Here is a 20,213-nt window from a genome sequence, read left to right as displayed (position 1 = left end):
CGTTCAGCCGACCGTGATGATGTACACAGCTCTTAAGTTCCGCAACTTGTCCACATTTGTCGTTTCGCTTTTCCCCGAGCATCTGCGCTCTTGTAAAATATGCTCTTATCAGCGAGCCGTTTCGTACATCATGTATCAAACTCGATCAAGCAGCTGGGACTCTCATTTAAATCCTTTTTGCCACCATCCTCGCACCAACTTCTTTCTAATTCTTTTCCGATTCTATCGTATCGGAGAAATTATAATGACGAGAATGTTGTACATTTCAGTAATTTCAGTATAGATGGGAATATTTGGAAAATCCACAAATTCAGCCGTGTATATTTATCGATAATTATCCTTCACAAAAATAAATCATAACGATGAAAGTTTTAAAAATTCTACCAAGCAGTTTGGAGTTCGTTGAAATCCTCTTTCCGAGATATTTAACTCATATCGAGCTTCAATTTTTTCGATATTATCCGAATAGCGAAAGTTAGAGAAATTATAATAATGAAAATTTTCGAATAACATTTCCCAGTAACGAATGATGCCCTTTCCCCTCTCAAGTATATACATATTTTATCAGCGTTCCGATTATAAGAATCTGGTATGAAACTAGTAGCGTTCTAATTATCCAAACAGAATACGACATAATTAAAACAGTCGGAAGTGATGTAAGTGCAACGGAATTAGCAAAACTGCATCATGTTGGAGAAGCCGTAATCACAGACATTAAAAAGCAAGCATATGATATTGCAAATTATCTAAAGCACATAGATTTCTCAGATGCTGGCAGCAATAGTAGAAAAACCTGAAATATACCGATCTAATGAAATGGTTTCACTGCGATAAACACCGTACTAACGACGATTTTATACAACTGGAAACAGCAAACGAAAGTGGTAATGAAGAGGTATCTTCTCGTGTCGAAGCATTCGTGGAATTCGAAAAACAGCATCGATGGTTCAAAGTATAAAAAGAATGTAGCTCTACGCAGTCGCTTATGTCAACAAAATTAAGCGACATAGCGGCTAACAAGATAAGCTATCTATAGATATTTAAAGAACCTGTCGATTAATTTTAATCTATATTTGGATAAATTAAATTTCATATCGGGGAGGCGACTATTGTATTAACCCAAACAGTTTTGTCTCCCTATCGATTCTGACAAGGGAAGTCCTTCGCTATAGTTCTATTATAGATAGGAAGATGATTCGAAGGAAGCGTGAAGTGTTTTTGAAACGTATCCGTAAAATCGATTGGTTAATCGTCCTCGATCACGATTAATAGCCCGATTTTAATCTTGTCTAAAGGTACGTTCAATCTTCTATCACCACCTAATAGACATGCTCGCCGCGATATTTATTCATAGCCACGTATGCAATCATCCGCGCGGCGATTTGCATCATATTTCATTACCGCAAACACGTCTAAATACATTGTACGAAGATACGGATCTCACGAACAGGAACAGCGGACTGACGAGCTTCTTACGTTCGATTATCCGAACGATTAATCGTTGCGTACTCTCTCTCCAGTTGCGTGAATTATCCTGCGCTGGAGAACACGGATACGTTACACCGTGTCCGTTTCCTTTCGCGTGACCACTGTTGACGATAACGTTGTTACTGGACAGCCAGTGAAGAAAAAAAAAAAAGAAAAAAATGGAAGACGATCAAAATGATACAGTTGGACACTACCGCATGATGGCGATCGTTGCGTTTCTTCGAGGGAAAAATCTCGGTGGAGATTATTGCCAACTGCATATACGTAGACGCTGCATAATGCTTGAGAAATAGCAGGTATAATAGCTTCAAGAATAACGTAACTGTAATAAAAAATTTCGCGCGAGAAACCCTTTTATCGTCTCTAATTATTTTCAAAGTTTTGAAATTTAAGATCGTTGAATATAAAACAAGTATAATAAGAACAATTCTTTTATCAAACTCCACGAAATTTGCAACTACAATAAGAACAATTTTTCTACAAAAAAAAAGTAGCCAGAAATTTAAAGCTATAATAAGAACAATTCTATCGAAATTACTCCAAACTTTGGAACAAAAATGAAAATAAGAACAATTCCTTTGCGAAAACACTCCACAATTCGAAATTATTTAATAAGAAACATTTTTCCATCATCCCTCTGCTTATCCTGTTCAAAGCACCGAGGCCTTTGAACTACATAATTTTCGACTTGCTACCTACCACCTTATTTATCATACTATCTTCACAATTCCTTCAAGCGTGCACACGACGAGACTCTTAAAAAGGACCTTGAAAAATGTTAACGACTCCATTCCCTAAAATCGCTCATATGTCGTTCGAGGTGAAACCTGTCGAGCTGAATTCGAGCGAAATAACCGGTAACAGCTAGCTTTCTCTGTCGGCCGATGAAGATGACGAAGAAGAAAGGTGTTCGCCGATCGACAAACAGTTCTCGTGGTCCCGGCTCCGTATAAGTCGATATTCGCCGCGGTCTAATTGCCGCATTTTTAATAATGACGTTAATGAGCGATAGTTATCGCGTGTCCGGTCGACAAGCAGTCGACCGCTCGGTGTCGAACCGATTAAAGGCAAATCGGATGTTGCCCGTACGAAATGGAGGACCGACTGTTCTGTCCCCGATACCGATCGCCACGCGTGCCATTCCTTCCGTGAACCAGTCTTCAGGGTCCCTATCAGAAAAATGCATACGGTCCTCGAACTCATGGCCGCGTCATCGGAAGGGCTTGATGGCTCGCGGCAGATGTCCCAACGAACTTTTTCCCGTATCTCGATCGGCCGTTTCAGCCGCCAATCGGGACGGATCGTCCACGCTGTCTCGATGACACTGAATACACAGAGATAGAACCCAACGATCGCCTTCCACTGTTTAATGACGGCTATTTAATATGGACCTGTTTCTCTAATTCTGATACTTGTTAACTTAGAACTGATGAATATCACTTATTTGGGAATCTAGATATAAGGGACGGATAAGGATTGGAAGAGAGATTGATTTATAGGTTACGGTGGATTTTATCTAGAGATTTATGAAATGTTAATTGGCAATTATTGCAAGAAATTAAATTTCCTTCCATATCTGCGGTGGTAAATCATTTTTGATATGTGGGCTTCAAACTTTTACGGTGGATTATAATGGAATTTATCTACGATCTTAAATATCGGTTGTTTCCAGAATAACAAGAAAGAAGTTGAACTTCCTTCCATCCATAGAATATCAATTCCAAATGTTCTTTATGGATCCCACTGGATGCCCCAATTATCAATCGTTGCCTTAGGAAAAGTAAATAAAATAACTCGATAAAGTACAGTCTATAAAATTCCAAATAATAAGAACGAAATAGAATTTCTTATTAATAAATAATTAATTTGATATAGATGTTGAGCAAGTTTCGTTGACGCAGAGGAGATATTTGAAGTTGATTTGAATTTTTTTTATAATTCTTGCCCAACTTCAAATATCCCTTTTGTATCGACGAAACTTACCCGGCATTTATATGAAACTAATCGATTGTCCTAATAACAATAAGAAGGGGGAGAGGAAATTCTCTACCATTTCTACGACGAAATATTTTCTTTCGACAAAAATCACTTGTGAGCGACACGACGTCGCGTGGCCGCGGGAAGGTAAAGGTGAGACAGAAAGCCCGTGGCGACAAGCGGAAAGAAAATCACTTTTCAAAGCGGTCGCGCGCGCTCGATCGTCAGCCTCGGGCTGATGACTTCATAGCAATGACGGCTGGCGATCATAGTGAGTCGCGAGATGGGAAATCATAAAAGGCACCGGGTACCGCATCGCGATAATGACATGAAAAATGAACTCGAGCGAAGATAATCGGCGAAATTAAATAATTGCGCGCTGCTTGGTAGCGCGGTTGCGCCGACGAATTTAATCGATTTACGATCTTCCATAATCCGGCTGCCGTTTCCGGTTCTCGACTGCCGACTGCACAGATCCGTTTCGTTGATTTCCTTTCTCCTCTTTGTTCCTCCACGATCCTCGCTGTCAATGTTTCTTCTGTTCTTCTTTCGGCTATTTCTGCTCCTTCCACCGCCATTTTTACACCGGTGTAGAGACTTCTTTAGCTTTTTATTCTACGCGTTCGTTACTTCCTTCTCCGTTTATTTCTTCCCTCTGTTTCCTGTTTCATTCGTACTTTTTGTTTCTTCCTTCACCCTCGGTTTAACAATTCCTGAATTATTTGCAATTATTGGTCCATCTACCACTTCTGTTTTCTTCTTACGATCTTCTCTTCTTTCTACGTTATTTCCGTTCTTCCACCTTTTGTTTCATTAATTGTCTTCCTTTCAATCTCTAAATTACCCGCCTCCCCTTTTAAGAATTTTAACTAGTCTATCATTTGTACTTTCTTCTTTTTCCGTTTCCTCGTTATTCTTTCCTTTCCTTATATTTTCCTTCCTCCATCCTCGCGTTGTTTATCCATTCTATTTCTACTTCCAAACCACACGCGTCTCCTTTTTCTCTGTTAAGAATTCCAGTTCGCCTATCGCTTCCGCTTTCTACTTCTACGTTCGTCCGTTCGTGGTTCCTATCTTTCTTGCTTTGCTTCCTCGTTTTCTGCCTTCTTCACTCGCCGTTGACCCAGTGTGTCTTCGCGTTTTCTAAATTCCCCTCGCTCGTTTCTCTCGTCACGCAGTGGTTCTCCTGCTGTTCCTTCCCGCCAGGTGTCAGGTCAAAATGAAAAATGTAAATGAGTCGTAATGATGAGAAGGTAACTATTCCGATGTGTATCTCTTCATCAACGTCCATGTTATGCGTTTTCAAGTCACGTTTCGGGGGTAGACCGGCCGATACAAGCTGCTCTCACAACTATTATCGGTTAGGCGATTCTGCGTTTCAAGACCCTCGTTTCTAAAGGTCTAACTGAGGTCTAAATTATCCTTCGGTGTCTTCGTTCCATTTCACGTTTAACCGGATATTCGTAGAAATTATTCAGATAGACTCTTGCTGCTTCACAATTTTGTCTTACGGGCCATTCTATCAGAAAGCTCTTCAATTTCAAGCGTTTGACAAGATTCCTTTAAACACCGTGAGTAACGCGTAAAGAAGAACGCGCAGAGTGGTGGATGGTGAGAAGTAGGAGAGGTACAGTTTAAGGGTTCGAGGCTTGCCTGGTGGAATAATTGGAGTTTGATCTTGCGTGTGACAGATAGACAAAGAGGAGAGGACGAAATTGCGTCCGAGCGGAATAAGGTCCTTGATGAAATTGTTAGTTCAAGACATTAATAATCTCCGTGGACTAATTACTTACCGCGCGAGGGCATCAAATCCTCATTATACAATTCGTCACCCTCCGACACCTTAATCAAAACCACTGGCGCACACGTGGAGTAACGACGCGACGTTAGCGGGAAAGTAATGAATTCTTTGCACTGTTGAACGCGACGCTTTGCCATGCTGCTTAGGAGCATCGATCAAAAAGGATTTCCGGCCCAGACAATTTCTTTTTTCTTCCGTGGATGCTGGATTTTACGATAGTCCATCTCCTGGAACGCTCATCCATTGAAATTTTAAGTTGCCTTACGTCGTAGATTTTCTCTAGAACATTTTATCTATCGATCAGTGTGTACTTATTTTCCGATGTACGATATCTTAAGATATGTACGTTTTTCAAACAGCTGGACAATTAAAATTACTCTTTTAAGAGTCTTTTAATGGAAAAATCCTGCAAGTGTTATAACAAAATGAGGTAGAAATAGAAGAAAACTTCGGATTGAGATTAGTCCATCAAAAAGGTGGCGTTGAATCGGGAGCAGGGAAGGAAAAAAAAGCGAGGAAACATAACACGGGACTGCCGGCAATAAGATCGACGCGGAGGAGGTTAATTACCGAGACTCGTCGATTTGGACCTTTTATGGGGTCTACGGAGAATGGCGAAACGCGAGAGAAGGAACGGTAAGCGTCAGTAAAAAAGCGAAAGAGGCGCAACCCCCACGATCCGCTATCTGAATCTCCTGCAACGTTCTTCGCCACCTCCTCCTTTTCTTCTTCTTCTTCTTCTTCTCTCCCCTTCGTCGTATTTTTCTTCTTCTTTGTCATTGTGTTCTTGTTGTTTCTGCTAGCTGACCGGAGGCCAGGACGCACCACGTGCCCCGTTTGAAAAATCAGCGCGTTTACCAAGAGGCTAATTAATTTACATAGTGGACCGGTTCTCCTTTTTCCTTTCCTAGACTTTCTGGAATTGTACTGTGGGAAATAGAAGCAACCCGTATTTCTTCGGAATCTTTTTCTTGCAATTTATATCCGTGTCGCTATAGTCTCCTCGTAGGCTCCAATATTTAAATAGCGATATTCGATTCTTTGATCGAATTATTAATGTTATCCATTTCTGGTGCACGGCACGTGTCTAAAACTTTCCTTATCAGACGAAGGAACACGTTTTTCACAATTAGCGATACCGTGGCCGTTGGAAGAACTCTGGCATTGCGATAAAGGCAAGAAAATGAAATCTCCGGCCCTCTACTCTTGTCCTTATCTAATATCTGAATACACAGCGATATACGATTCTTCCAAACGTTAAACGAATTTTTCTCGTAACTGATTGGTCGTGATCCGCGGCTAAGATTACGTTCTACGTACGATAATATTTAATCCACGTGTGGAGCTATTCCCTACACCAAATTCCATCGAAATCAACGAGAAGCACGTTTGAAGCTTCCCTTATTAGACGATGGCACGCATTTTTCGCAATTAGCGAGCCGCTGCGCGCAAACCCGAGGGAAGAACTCCGACATCGAGAGAAGTGGAAGAAGGTGACCGAGAGGAAGAGGGGACCAGGTGAGCTGGTAATGCACAAGAACTCCCAGGTATCGGGGCATCGGGCGACACTCTCCCGGGAGTCTTCGGAAAAGATCTGAGGTCCGACAATGAATACCTATTAAAACGGTGTGAACAATGCCCGGGGCTGGGCTGTGGCTTCGCTCTCAGGATCGCTCGCCGGTAGCAACAAGAGCGCTAAGTAGAGGCCGGCCAACCTCTTGTGGCCCGCAGGTGATATACTGCGAGATCCGCGATATCGGGACGTGGTTCTCTCGCTCTCTTCGACGGCTCTCCAACACACAACACACGACATACAGCGTAAAGGCACACCACACGGAGCATGGACGGAACGCGAGTGCTTGGCTCCTTCTCCCAAGTACCGCGTGTCCTCTCGCGTTCGCATTCCTCGTTCCCCGATCTTCTCCCGCATTCGCATTCCCGGTCGCGCGCGCCCCGCGATCCGGATTCGTGTCCATTACCTTGCATACGCCGCGACCCACGCGTCGCGTCGCTTCGTCCTCGCTACTTACGCGGGACACGATACGACCAGGGCGAACAGGATTCGAGATTTCGATTGAAGGAAATTGAGGAGTACGTGCGTAAGGAGTAAGTTGATTCTTTCAGTTGATTTCTTAAGGGTAGAGTTAAGCGACCAGGACGGGGATGACAAGAGCCAGTGGATATTTGATCTTTTACACCGAGCAACTTGCACTGTTCCTGACGCATACACGCTGCTGTGTTTTTACTTGCCTGCGCTTCAGTAAAAGACTTAAAAAGGAGGAATGTTTAAGTAACGCTACTGACGCATACATTTTCTGCGTCGCTTCTCGTGCGTTTCCACGAGAGAAATAAATTACTGATATGCCCATTAATTAGCTTAAATAGGAAGCTAAAGCCAAAGATCCTTCTACGGACTTACACAGCATTCAAAACGCAATTCAACGTGTAGTGTTGTACAATCGTAATTGTCATACGAAACCGTTCAATTATACCATCTTGAAAAGATGTCAACAAGTTCCATATAAATTACCGTAATACGAAAGGACCATTCTACGTCCATTAATTACAACAGAAGGATAAAGTAGATCCTCCAAAGATCCTGTCTATGTGGATTGAATTTCGTACAAAATTATCTCAGAACTCGATCCAGGAAAAGATCCAACTAACGAGTGATCGAGAGAAATCGATCGAAACAACGAAAGTAACTTCGAAGGTAATTTTAACAGAAGGATAGAGTAGATCCTGCAATGATCTTTCTCTGCTTAAAATACGTGCTGCTAAATATAGTTCATCCACTACCTGTACAAAATTCAGTCCAATAAGACGATCTAGAAAAAAATCCAAATGACCAAGCCAGGGACCAAGATGAATCGATCGAGACGACCAAGGCGCTCGACAAGGAACAGAGCAAGGAAGAGGCGTTCGGGACACCGGTATCATCGGGACTTCCCTCGCGAAGAAGGCTGTGAGGGGCGGCAGAGGGGAGCGATCGTCCGTGGCCAGGTTCGCAGTACTTAGCGGCGTTAAATCGATAAAAGTGTAGAAGCCGCATTACGAGGGTTTCGTGTGGACACACTTAGAGGCCGCGCACGTTCGTCGTGAGAGATTGGAGTTGCCTTCTCGCGACTCCAGACCGGGGGAGGAAGATAATGGACGGGAAGAAAGAGGAACGTCTACCCATTATTCCGCGGCGATTCTTCGATTGGCCTCCACCTGATTGCGATTGCAGATGAGATTGCACACCCGCGGCGCAGGAAGCCGCGCTCCTGCCGCCACCGATGCAGTTGCATAATTCTGACCCCTTTCTTTCTTTTCTCTCTCTCTCTCTCTCTCTTTCCTCCTCTGTTTTCCTTCGACGAGAAGAATTTTCTACTCGATTTGGAATCCTTGGTCAGGGTCGTAACAAGTTTCTAAATTTTTGCTAGACGGATAGTGTACTGTATGCGGTATATCGCAGTTAAGATTTATAGCAATAGAGTAAAAGTTTGATCGTTGGAATATGCATCGATGAACCATTTTGATGAGTCGATGGAAAATTTGGGGACGAACCTTTGTGAGACAGATCGAGAAACAAGAATTTTTCATATTTCTCCAAAAGTGTATGTTTCTGTTTAGAAAATAAAAATAAATGGTATTTTCTCGTTCTACGAGGATACTGACTGATAATCAACTTGATGACTATCCTAGCAGCGTGTGTCATTATTGGTTCCGACAATCAGGGTCTTACTGTGCAACACCTAACTCGTCATGTTCCAACTGATTGAAAATATTAGTTAACATTATCGATTACTCTTCTTGAAAATAGAATGCCGTTAGAAGTAAATAATCCTTCGTTTGTATTGTAAAAAATCTTAAAGGAAGTAAAATATACAATACCAATGTGAAATACCAAGTTTTGTACGTGTCCTTTCTCGATGGCTTAACCTATGACTTCGTTGTACCTATCCTGGCTTGTATCGCACACATTTCTCTGCTAAAGAATTGAAGCTGATTCCTTTCATTTACAAGTTATAATTTACCTTGCGAACCGTCTGTCGAGTTGCCCTTGCCCAGCTTTTTAAATAAATAACGATAAGTAAAGTAACCTTGAAGACTGTAATCTTAAACAGTCACGCCATTAGCAATCCTGCGATGGAACCAGGAGAAATTGGGTCACGCTGATGCGGATCAATTTATCTCAATCGTTCGATTAAACGATTCGAACGAGGCAAAGGTGAAATCGAATCATCGAGATCGGACGGACAAGTTCGATCGAACTGAGACGAGTAAATTGAATTCTAACGAAAATTATCCGCTGTTCGTTCTGGCAAAGCGTATCGTTATATAACCGGGACGGTATCTGGGCTGACCTAAAATTTAAAAATGTCATAGCCGCGCGGATATCTTGACTAATTATGAATAAGCAATGCAAATGGGTTAAGCAATGTTACGATTCCGCGTCACGAACGGATTATAAACTCTTCTTTGTACAGAAATTACAACCTTCGGGCAAATGAGCGCCGCGAGTTTCTCGTAATAACCGGGCTTATCTTTTTACGACGGATTTTCAGGCTATTGATTGGCAAACCTTGCCTATGCTCTATACAGAACAGCTTGTTCCGCGGCTCTGCTCGTTTTTCGTCTATCCAGGAACCGTTCGGAATCGATATGGAAATTTGCACTGACGTTTAACTGCATTTAGCGCGATTTCAATCTTCTCTAGCTCGTAACTTTAGAATTCCTTTATGATTTACCGCCTGCAGACGATTTGTATTAACCATATTTCATGTCGTTAGAATATCTGCCTCCTTATGTCGTAACCATAAATGTGTAAATTTTTATCTCTCCGGTAAAATTGATCGAATGTCACCCTTTTTTGTTTTCGTCTTGTATCAATTCGGAGATCGTAACAGTTATAACTCAAACTGGAAAAGTTACATTATAACGATTATTACTAGTACCATGATTTTAAAATAATCTGAAATATACACGAATGTATAAATAATGTATAAATCAGTGTATTCGTAAAAGGGATGATACGATCTGGTGAAATATTTTATTATCTCAAATCCAGAGGGAAAAAATGTAAGCAAGAGTTCTCTAATCTATCACATACGTAATTAGACTGCGGGTATTTATGCAAATTCGTATTTTTACGAATGTAACTAAAAGAAAAAGAAGCAGTATTTGAGTAGAAAATTGCTTAACCTACCAAGCATTGTAAAAAGTACTATACGTTGAATATTTTCTATATTTTTGCATGTCATATGCACTTTTGCGTCGTCAAATTTTCCATAAATGCATAAATGTATAAAAATCCGCGGTCTACTCGTACTTATCATATCATCAACGTAAAGAACAACGATACGATCTCTGTATAACTTTTCCAGTCTTCTCCCAAATCCAGGAAAGAAAACGAGAAAAATAGGAAAAGCATGCATTTGCATAGTCGACCACTTTCTCCGTAACATCTTGCACAATGCGATAATCCAACAATAGCGGCGTGAATCACAATGGTTGCCGAGGAGACCGAGAAGTTTGACGGTGAACAGACGAATTGCAGGATCGCGGAAGAACAGCAGCCATTGTTTTTGAATCTTATTGTTTCCTCGGAGACAGAGTAACGACAGCATCGCGTGTTCGCGGGGATATTCGAGGATGCTAATGCTCCTGGATGCGCAACGATGTTTAGCCAGAGAGCACGCGGCTCGCAAGAAATCTCTGTATCCAACCGCCATCTTCACGACGGACGCTTTTCTCGTAGTTAATAATACGTATCAACTACTTAATCATCTTCTTAATACATGCTCTTTTTTTTCCAACGTTTCATCATATTCATAAGTGAAACTAAGATTTATCGCCGCTCTTGTTGAAAATAATTCACCTAATTAGAGACCTACCTTGAAAGTAGCTCTTCGTTCGAAGATAGCTGACGCTGAGTCTGAGGATGCTGAGTCGGTCAAGCTTGCTGAGAATATTTTGTTCGAACGGAAGCAAGGATGCCAGAGTGTCCAGTTCGGCGTTCAGTCGCTCGCGATGCCGTTTGCTGGGATTCGACTTCGTTACCCCATCCTTTTGCGGTGGTTTTAAGCTATAAAACAAACAATTAAATATATCAGCTTTTCTTATTAATTCCGTTTTCTTCGTCCTGCTACAATTACAGCGTTTCTTCGGTTACCTATTTTCTTAATTGCTGTCCAAAATCATAGATTTTACGGTAGTTGGTTATAAAAAGGCCAGTTTGTAAATGAGAAATACCGCTAGAAAATAGAAGGGAGGAATATAGCGACACGAATAGCAGAAAATCAGCAAGAATGTCTCTTTCTAGAATTTCATGTTAAACTTTTCACCGAGTGGCAACCTAATGCAAATATAAGAAGGAACTACGCTTGAACTTTTCTGCTAACATACGACACATGATTTTATCATTGGCGAAAATTTCTTCGAATGAAAAATTGACGAGAGAAAAAAAGCTGATACGTCACGTCGATTTAATTAGCCGAAGTAATGGAGATAATCGTCGATCCTACGGTGTTCACGTTCGACTGGTTGCAGAAATTCCTCGGCCACCTTCGAGATTCGAACAACAGGCGGCCTACGAGCGAAGGATCTCGATAATTAAAGGCAACCACTATCCAAGGGTTGATTGACACGCGGAGAAACCCTGCGGACCGATATGCCCACTCAACAGTCCGGAATTCCTCGGAATAAGTATAGTTACTACAAAATACTTCTCGCATCTGCACTCTCCTCCATTCGTTTTTCTTTCGTTCCACCGTTACCTTTCCTACTTTCGTCTCGCTCTTTCTTCGGTTTATCCGCAAACGGGGCATAAAATGCATAAATTGTTTGATAATTATGACATGTGGAAGCTGACTACCACGCGGTGGTCTGATCAGCTTCCAATGGCGTAACCACTGCGCGAATATCTTTTTCCAACAAGTATTTTCGTCGATTAAGATAAGAAATATCTGTACTTTGTAAATCATTGGCTCGAAACAAGTTCGGTGAAATAAAGGAAAATATTGAGTTTAACCAAAGTTGCTTATGTTACATTTGATAATGATATATTTGAGAATGATTCGACTTCTCAGAAATCAAACTGACTAATTACACTTTCTCTAAGTATGGACTGAACCAACCACTAAACGATACGGATGAAACCAATACTCTACTTTGTAAGAAAATGACAAACGATAGTAAATTCCACGGAACATTTAAAAACACATTTAAAAGCGCGTATAATGTCATCATTTTCCTGTACTTTTCAATTCAACTTCTGGGCAATTTTTATCTATTATACTGACGAAGAATCTTCATACATAAATCTTTGCTTAGGTTTTATTTTCCCAGTTGCGTTAACAAACATATGAATTTGCACAAACGTAGACCAATAAATACGTCACAATGAAAATTCCTGTTTATAAATGTTAGTGTAAATATAAAAAGATACAAAGATAGGATATTTTGCCTCGGCACAAGGGATAAAGGTATCGACGCCAATGTGTGCTTACGAAACACGTACGAAAAATCAAGCGTTACGGATCGAGTACAAACTGTTTGTTTAATTGAACCTTCCACCATGGGAGTGAGGCCCCATGCCGAACGAGTACCGAACCTCATTGAAGCACCGCGGCCTATGGCGATCTCGTGCTTAACAATGACTATTAAACCGCGGATATTTACGCAAATTTGTATCTCCAGATATCATAAATTCTCATTTCATAAAAACCGAGACTTCTAGAAAAAAAAAAAAAAAAAAATCATCAGTATTGCGTCACACGTAAAAATTGATTTTCCCATAAATATACAATTCAAACACTCTAACAATCGTTACCTTTCGATAGACAAATATTCTTCCGGTCATCTTCCAAACAAACAGTTGAGATCTAGTCTATATCTCGATAAAATTCAATATCAACCTAACGAAACATCTCCGCCATAACCCAATCAGAAAAGAAAAAGAAAAAATGCCATCGTCTTAATCAAAATCCATCATTCCTCTGTACCTCATCCACCGAGCAACCTTCCTTTTATCAAAAGCACGCGAATCGCGAGCAAAAGGTGGCCACTAAGGAAAAAGGGACAATCGGGGCAAGAAAGAAGGAAAGAAGGAAAGAAGGAAAGAAGGAAAGGAAGGTGGAGGGAAAAACGGCGATGGCCTTAATTAAAATGCTTAGGGGTTAGAAAGCGTGATGAATGAGATTGCCGTCCACATACGAGGCGGTCCGTGCCTACGAGTGCGCGCGGCAGCACCGAGAAGAACTCTATTAATTATTAGATGACACCGAATCCATTATCCGGGACGAGGAACGGACGGAGGTCCTCGAGGAATAGTCTCATTCAGATACCATTAGGACCCACGGTCGGCCTTTTGTTCTTTCGCGGCTGCTCGCGCGTTCCCCGGCGTGCAAAACACGGTTAATTATCGGGACGAGGACGGGAGGAAAGGAGTGCCACGTGGGCCGTGCCACTTCGTTCCTCTGTCTCCATTCTTTTTTACCGTCTTCTTCTTTCTACCCTTTCTCCCCAGGTTTTGCTTTTCCATTTTGTCCAGCTCTGTTTCTCGATCTGTCAAGAGGGGGATCGTTCCAAGCTGGGACGATTCGATTCGAAGAGGACACGAAATTCTTTGGCTAAACCTGAGATCGCCTGACGCGTCCTGTGCATTCAAGGAACTCGTCAAGGACGGAATCGCGAACTCCGTGTAATTTCATGACACTAATTGCAATCGTCAAGACTAACGACGAATGGAGTAATTCAGCGAAGCTCGGTCGAACTGCGTCGAAGTAGTTCCAGCGATTAAAGATATTTCCAACCGAAGGTACTTCCATCGTGTCATAAATTCGTGTATCAGATTGTTCAGAAACTTCTTATTTTACTAGAGTGTTTTCTTAAACGATACATTTTGTCAAACTACCGGGCTTCGACTATCACGAGATCATTTTTCAAAAGACTTTTCATCCTGTTCAACGATCAGTTGCTTCGAGTCTGTGACAAATTCTTTGTAATTAAAAGAATTTTATGAAAATTGAGAAACAAATGACAGTGTGGCTATGTTACGTTTAATGAACGAAATTCAATGTTCCAATGAAAATTTAACGTTTTTCTGCTTACTCCTCGTGAATACGCGAGGGACAACGTTGCCCCGTTAAAAAATAAACCTCGTCGAATTAACAAATTCCGTATCCTTCTCATTAATGTTTTCTTAGTATTCAACTGAAAACAAAACATGACATTTCATTCGATCATATTTTTTCCACTTGCATCAAATGCGAGATATCTGAACAATCCAGTACATACATAGTTTCTATTCAGTGGAGCATGAGGTAGTTGATGCAAGTACGTGTATACATGGTATATGAATGGTCGGCGATTGGATCAGCGTGTCTCGATGACCGTGTCACGATGACGGACGTATAATGAACAAAACGAGAGGCAAAAATGGGAAAAATAAATTATAGATTTCGCGAAACAATGTCCCAGGGGGAAACCGATGAATGAGACACGCGTTTACGTAACCGACTTTTGTTCTGCTGCAGCGTGGGAAGAAAGCAACGCGAACCGTGCACTTTGCGCGGCAGAAAACTGCATTTCAATGCGTCCTCAAACCGCAAGTTCGCCATAGGAGAATGAAACTGATGTGACAATGCAGCAATTAGAACGTAATTGTCTCTCATTGGGATCGTTCAGACTGTTTCGCGACTTTATACGATTTGTTGCATTCGAATTTATCGCCAGTTTGTCGCAAAATAATACGCTAAAACCTTGACTATTCGGTCGTTGGAATAATCAAATCATTTTTCTCCGAACGAATATTTATATCGGAAATTAATATTATAAAATAGAATATTCTCATAAATATCGAACTTCAATAACATACCCGACTAACTGAAGTTTTGCCGATTGATTCCACCTATCACAACGTGAGTAGGCAAATTAACGAACTCCAATTATATAAATTGTTTGTCCCTCGACAAGTTCTCCTGTATTACAAAATATTAATAAGAGAGGTTGTTTTTCATTGGAATTCAACGAATTATATTATTAGTATATTATCGATTAATCCAGCTTTCGATCCCTATCCAATAACCTGATACCAAACAACCCAAATGCATAAATGCAGCGAAGAGACTTTAAGGACGCGAAGAATCTAGAGCATCCAATCAGATTGCAAACAGAGCAAAATCTAGTAATTGTATATTTAGCGAAACCAGGTGATAAGGCGATAAATGATCCCTTTGAACCCTTCTAGCAAGCCAAGCTAGGCCAATTGCGTAGATACATACATGTCGACCCTACGAACCGTAACACGGTTACGCATTCGAAATGTGCGCGCATACTTCAGGCCGCTGTTTAATGGCCGGCTGCGTTATCGCGATCGTTACCCTAAGGCTCTATAGCGATTTTCCAGTCTTCTCTTCGTTGGCAAACCTTACTTTCATCGCGTTTTCCTACAGAGGAACCTCCGAACGATTCGTTCGAAGGAACAGGATCTTCTTTTGGAGAAACTTTAAATTTTCTCTGCGTAGAAAATCCTGACTGAGCATACTTCGGCTGGAAAATGAAATTCCAGGAAAACTATATTATTTGTTTCACGAGGTAGGACAAATACGAAGCAGGCCTTGGTTTGATTAGAATTAAATAACACGAATCAAAGGTGGCGCGATCTGACGGGCCAGCACGCTATCCTCGAATCCATCAACCCTACGAATCCCTCTCTAGATTAGTCTACCCTCGACCACGCTCGCTTTTCGGCAAATACTCAATGTCCCCTCGAGATCGATGCAAGCGGGAACCACGGTAGAATGAATATCGAGACAACCTTCGAACTACTCACAAAGCTTATCAATTATTAAAAATCTCTAGAGTGGGCTGTTCAATTTCCATAAATTAGAAAATTCCTCGGTGTAAAGTAGAGCGAAATAAATACCGGAATAATCTGAGAATTGTGACGTGTAATCTTTCGAGTGAAGTGGAAAATTCTTCGAGAAGAAACCACTTCGTTAAAAGATTCTACAATTTAGTTCCCCGCTAGTTCCACTTCTATACAATTCCCCATCTCTGTTCACACGGTGAAATCTATCTGCGTAAAGAAAATTCCCCGGCGATAGAATAAATTTCCACAATGCGATTTGTAAATCTCTCGAGTCATTCGAAAGTTTCCGCACGTCAGAATTAAAATTCTTCGAGACTCGAAGGACCGGTTCGTCGAAAAATTTCTCGTTTCCATCCACCCTTGGAAAATCCTTCGCCTCCAACTACAGTAAAATATAATAATACATAATAAGTACATCAAAGCAACTGTGATTAAACTGTAATTTATAAATCTCTGGAATTCTGCCTGCGATTTATAATCCTCGTTCGAAGAGGCCAACATCCAAAATTTAAAAAACGTTTCAAGCATCAAAGGAGAAATTTCATGAACAAGTTCGCCATTTTGCCCCCAACTATATCCGCTCTATCCTCCGTATCCCTACGATTCGTCCACCCTTTTATTCGGGCCAGCAGCGTCTGCGTATCCGTTTCGTCCCTTCCTTCGGCCCTTTAATGGCTCGCCGCGTCAAGCTCGGTCGCTTCGTTGACGTCCTTCTTCGCAAGAGCAGAGAGGCCAACCCAACAGAGGGTGGAAAGGGGGTTGATCGTTCGAACGGAACGAGGAGAGACGCGCAGGCGCCACGAAGGGTGGGTCCACTATGGATTTTCGAGGGTAGAGACGCTCTACCAGTGAAGTTCCGGGGTGGCAGACAGCATGGGGCAGCAATGGAAGCTCCCACCGCGCAAGGGATGCTAGCCCGTTTCCTGGGATGGTGATATACTCGGTTGGACGGCGATAGGGATGGGGGTGGCGTCTAGGAATGCCTGGCATCGACCTTGAACCGAGCCGTAAACCTCTCAGGGCTCGGTTTCCTCAGGGGTTGAAATAGGAAACAGAGTTCGATTTCTTTGGGGTTGATACGGGGTGACGAGCTAGATTTGTCGAATACAGGGTGAAGCAGTGACTTTTAAATGGCGGATATAAATTTAGGATAAAGAGTATAGCTATGAAATCCTTTGTCGCTGTCCCGAAGAGACGAAACGGGTTGCAGAAATTGATAATAAGGCGAATAATTGTACCACGGATATTTATGTAAATTTACATATGTTCAGGATCGCGACTAAAGAAATGAAATTTAAATGGAGGCTTTCCTTCTCTCGTTAAATATCCTACAATATTACACAGAGTACTATACTTTGAATATTTCATTCGTTTTATCGTGTATATTTTATCGTATGCATTCCACACAGTTTTGCATCTTTAAATTTCTCATAAATCTATTTATAAACGTTCTTCGTCCATTGATAATTAATTAGAAGATGTTGAATTTTTTGGCGTTGATAAGGGGGCGAAGAAGGCCTGCTTCATTGAGTTGAGGGTAAGAGGGGAGACTTTTAAACGACGGAAATAAATTTAGGATTAAGAGTACAGTGACGGAGACTTTTATCATTTTCTACAAGGCGAATGAATTGTAAAAGTTCATAATACGGCTAATAATTAATCAGAAGTTGTCGTCGAGTAGCATTTCATCGTCGTTTATTAATTACGTTTCGTGTGGTCGGCTTCTCGAAAATCGATCTTATCGGATCGGATCTCGCAGAACGATAAGCGAGTATCGGTCACGTGGCGAAGGAATTACGAGTCGCCGCGTTGCAGATAACGATTCAGCCGGCTGCTGGCTCACGATAATCACCTTTTAATGGAAAAATGAAAATTTCGTTCCACACTCACCGGAAACGACGTGTGTCTACCTCTGTGTTTTTTTTTTTCTTTTTTAATAATTACAGAGAATTCAGATTCTCAGAAATCACTCCTCGTTCGCCTAAAATTTATCCAGTTAAATTCCGGATAAAAGTGCGGATTTTAAGAACCACCGTATGTAATTTTACCTATCGATCCAAATTTCTAAGAATTGCAAAATTACAGAATAATGTCCTCACGGAGGTTAAAACTACGTTAATAATAAAGGGGAAAGTTTATTAAATAGAATTCTCAGAAATATATCGCAGAAATCCTAGAAAATTGTTAGAACCACAATTCTTAGAACTAATTATATACAAATACTAGAGAATTGTAGTATTTAAACTCTGTTCTTTCTATTTGTTCTTTCATAGGAGATTTTTCGAGCGACACACGGAAATTTTCAGGCACACCGCGGCCACGCAACGAATTCGCCGGAGACTCGAAACGAGCGGAAGTGCATTCGCCTGTCAACGTGGTATTTCGTAAGCGGCGACCAGAAAGAGCGCGCCGCTGATGCCGGCCGGAGCGACTTTCGACATCCTGTGGCGAATAATCGACCATATGTCGGCCGACGCCAGAATTAGTGGTCTTCGTCAAAGAGACCTCGACAACGAAAATGCAAATGCAGCTGTTAAGCCGCTTTCGCGGTCGTCAGTTTCCCTCGCGCTTCATTCTTCACCATGGACATCGAACCTGTCCGCAACCTCCACTTCCCTTTTTCTTTCACATTTTATAGCCGATGAAGTTCGATACCGAAGTCCTCGAATTCAACAGAAGATTCAAAAACTCGTCTCTTTACGAAGCCATAATATTCAGGATTTTTAAAATACAATTAGTTTCGTACGATATAAAATCTATCTAATGACGAACTACATAAATTTCCACATCAAAGTCTCTGTCCCGCTTAACCCAACCGCATTTTTCACTCATTTTCGACGGAATCGAAATCGGAATCGTTTTTTTATTAAAAACGAAGAGAGAAAAATTGGAAGACCGCGGTGGAATTAAATCAGTCATCGTCAGATCTAAGTGAGCAAACGATTTGAAAACATAGAAAAATGATGACTTTGCAAACATTATTTTGAAATATTTACTTTACAATTTACCATCAATCGCATTCCGTTCTTTCGCAAATATACAAAGTACATATGTTAACTTATGAAAATAAAGTCATTTCGTTCTCGTGTGTTGAACATTAATCGCGCAGCTGCCCAGTGAAACCGAGGAAATGACAAAAAGTGGGACTGTTTTACCAAACGCCAAATATTTCTCCATCGCTAGCCTAAAATCCTCAACACCCCTTTTTATTTTAATCAATCAATTTCATTGGAAAACATCTCTCGACCAGCGTGCCATCCGAGAGCTCTGTAAATGAAGGCAAAACAGTGTCTGGGGCAACAGATTCGCTCGATTCGAGCAAAAACTCGGCGAACTCCAGCGGAGAGTGGCCGATCGGCCCACGGCGCGGCGCCGCGTTTATCCGGTAAATCGCGTGCGCGCGAGAAAAAGCGGGCGCTGGATGATTCTCGCGCGGCTTACCGATAGCAACCGAGCCCGTAATTAATCCGGGAACGATCGCGGTAATTAATTCGCGACGGTGATGAAGGAAACGGCGTTCGCGACGCTCTGGTTGAACGCCAGCTCGTGTCCGTGTAATGCTAACCGACGGTGACTGAGCCGTTTGTTAACTCGCTAAATGCAAACCGTAGAACGATCCTTTCTGCTCCCGTTAACATCGCCAGCGTCGATTTCTGGAACCGTTACCGGCGCCTATCTGGCGCTGGAAACCGTGAATCCGTGATTTTCCATCGAACGAGTCTTAGAAAACGACTTACAACCCTATACATATTAATGGTAGAATTATTAGAGTGGTTAAAACGATCGATCTGTAATTTTTTATAAAGCTTTCGTCCAGTTACGTTGGTGTCTTTTTAAGAATTTGAACAATTTTTTGGTGAAATATATGATACGGGCTATTTCCCTTTGCACCATGAGTTTCCTCGGCTATCTTCCACTTTGATCTATTTAATTTTTATTACGATATCGAACAGTTCTTTACAGACTACGATGCTATACGATGTTTAGTATATTTGTCTGTTAGTAATCTGTATAAGCGAGATTTTCCCGTGAAGAAGATTTAAAATCCTTCAGATAAACACAGACGTTTTTGAAAAAGCGTGCACTTGT

General features: G+C 41.5%; 1 protein-coding gene across 2 annotated transcripts in view; it reads right to left on the bottom strand.

Annotated features, from left to right (window-relative positions):
* LOC117216753 (aryl hydrocarbon receptor protein 1) overlaps nucleotides 1-20,213 on the bottom strand; it is a 156,182-nt gene that overhangs the window by 84,746 nt on the left and 51,223 nt on the right. For both annotated transcript variants that reach the window (XM_033463736.1, XM_033463738.1), the window contains exon 2: nucleotides 11,146-11,336. In XM_033463736.1, the coding sequence (XP_033319627.1) occupies nucleotides 11,146-11,336 (191 nt within the window). The remainder of the gene's footprint in view (nucleotides 1-11,145; nucleotides 11,337-20,213) is intronic.

The sequence above is a fragment of the Bombus bifarius genome, unplaced genomic scaffold, assembly GCF_011952205.1.
Source record: "Bombus bifarius isolate JDL3187 unplaced genomic scaffold, Bbif_JDL3187 scf7180000007973, whole genome shotgun sequence".
Taxonomy (NCBI): domain Eukaryota; kingdom Metazoa; phylum Arthropoda; class Insecta; order Hymenoptera; family Apidae; genus Bombus; species Bombus bifarius.
The sequence above is the reverse complement of the archived record's forward strand: the minus strand, read 5'-3'. Positions and strand labels throughout refer to the sequence as shown.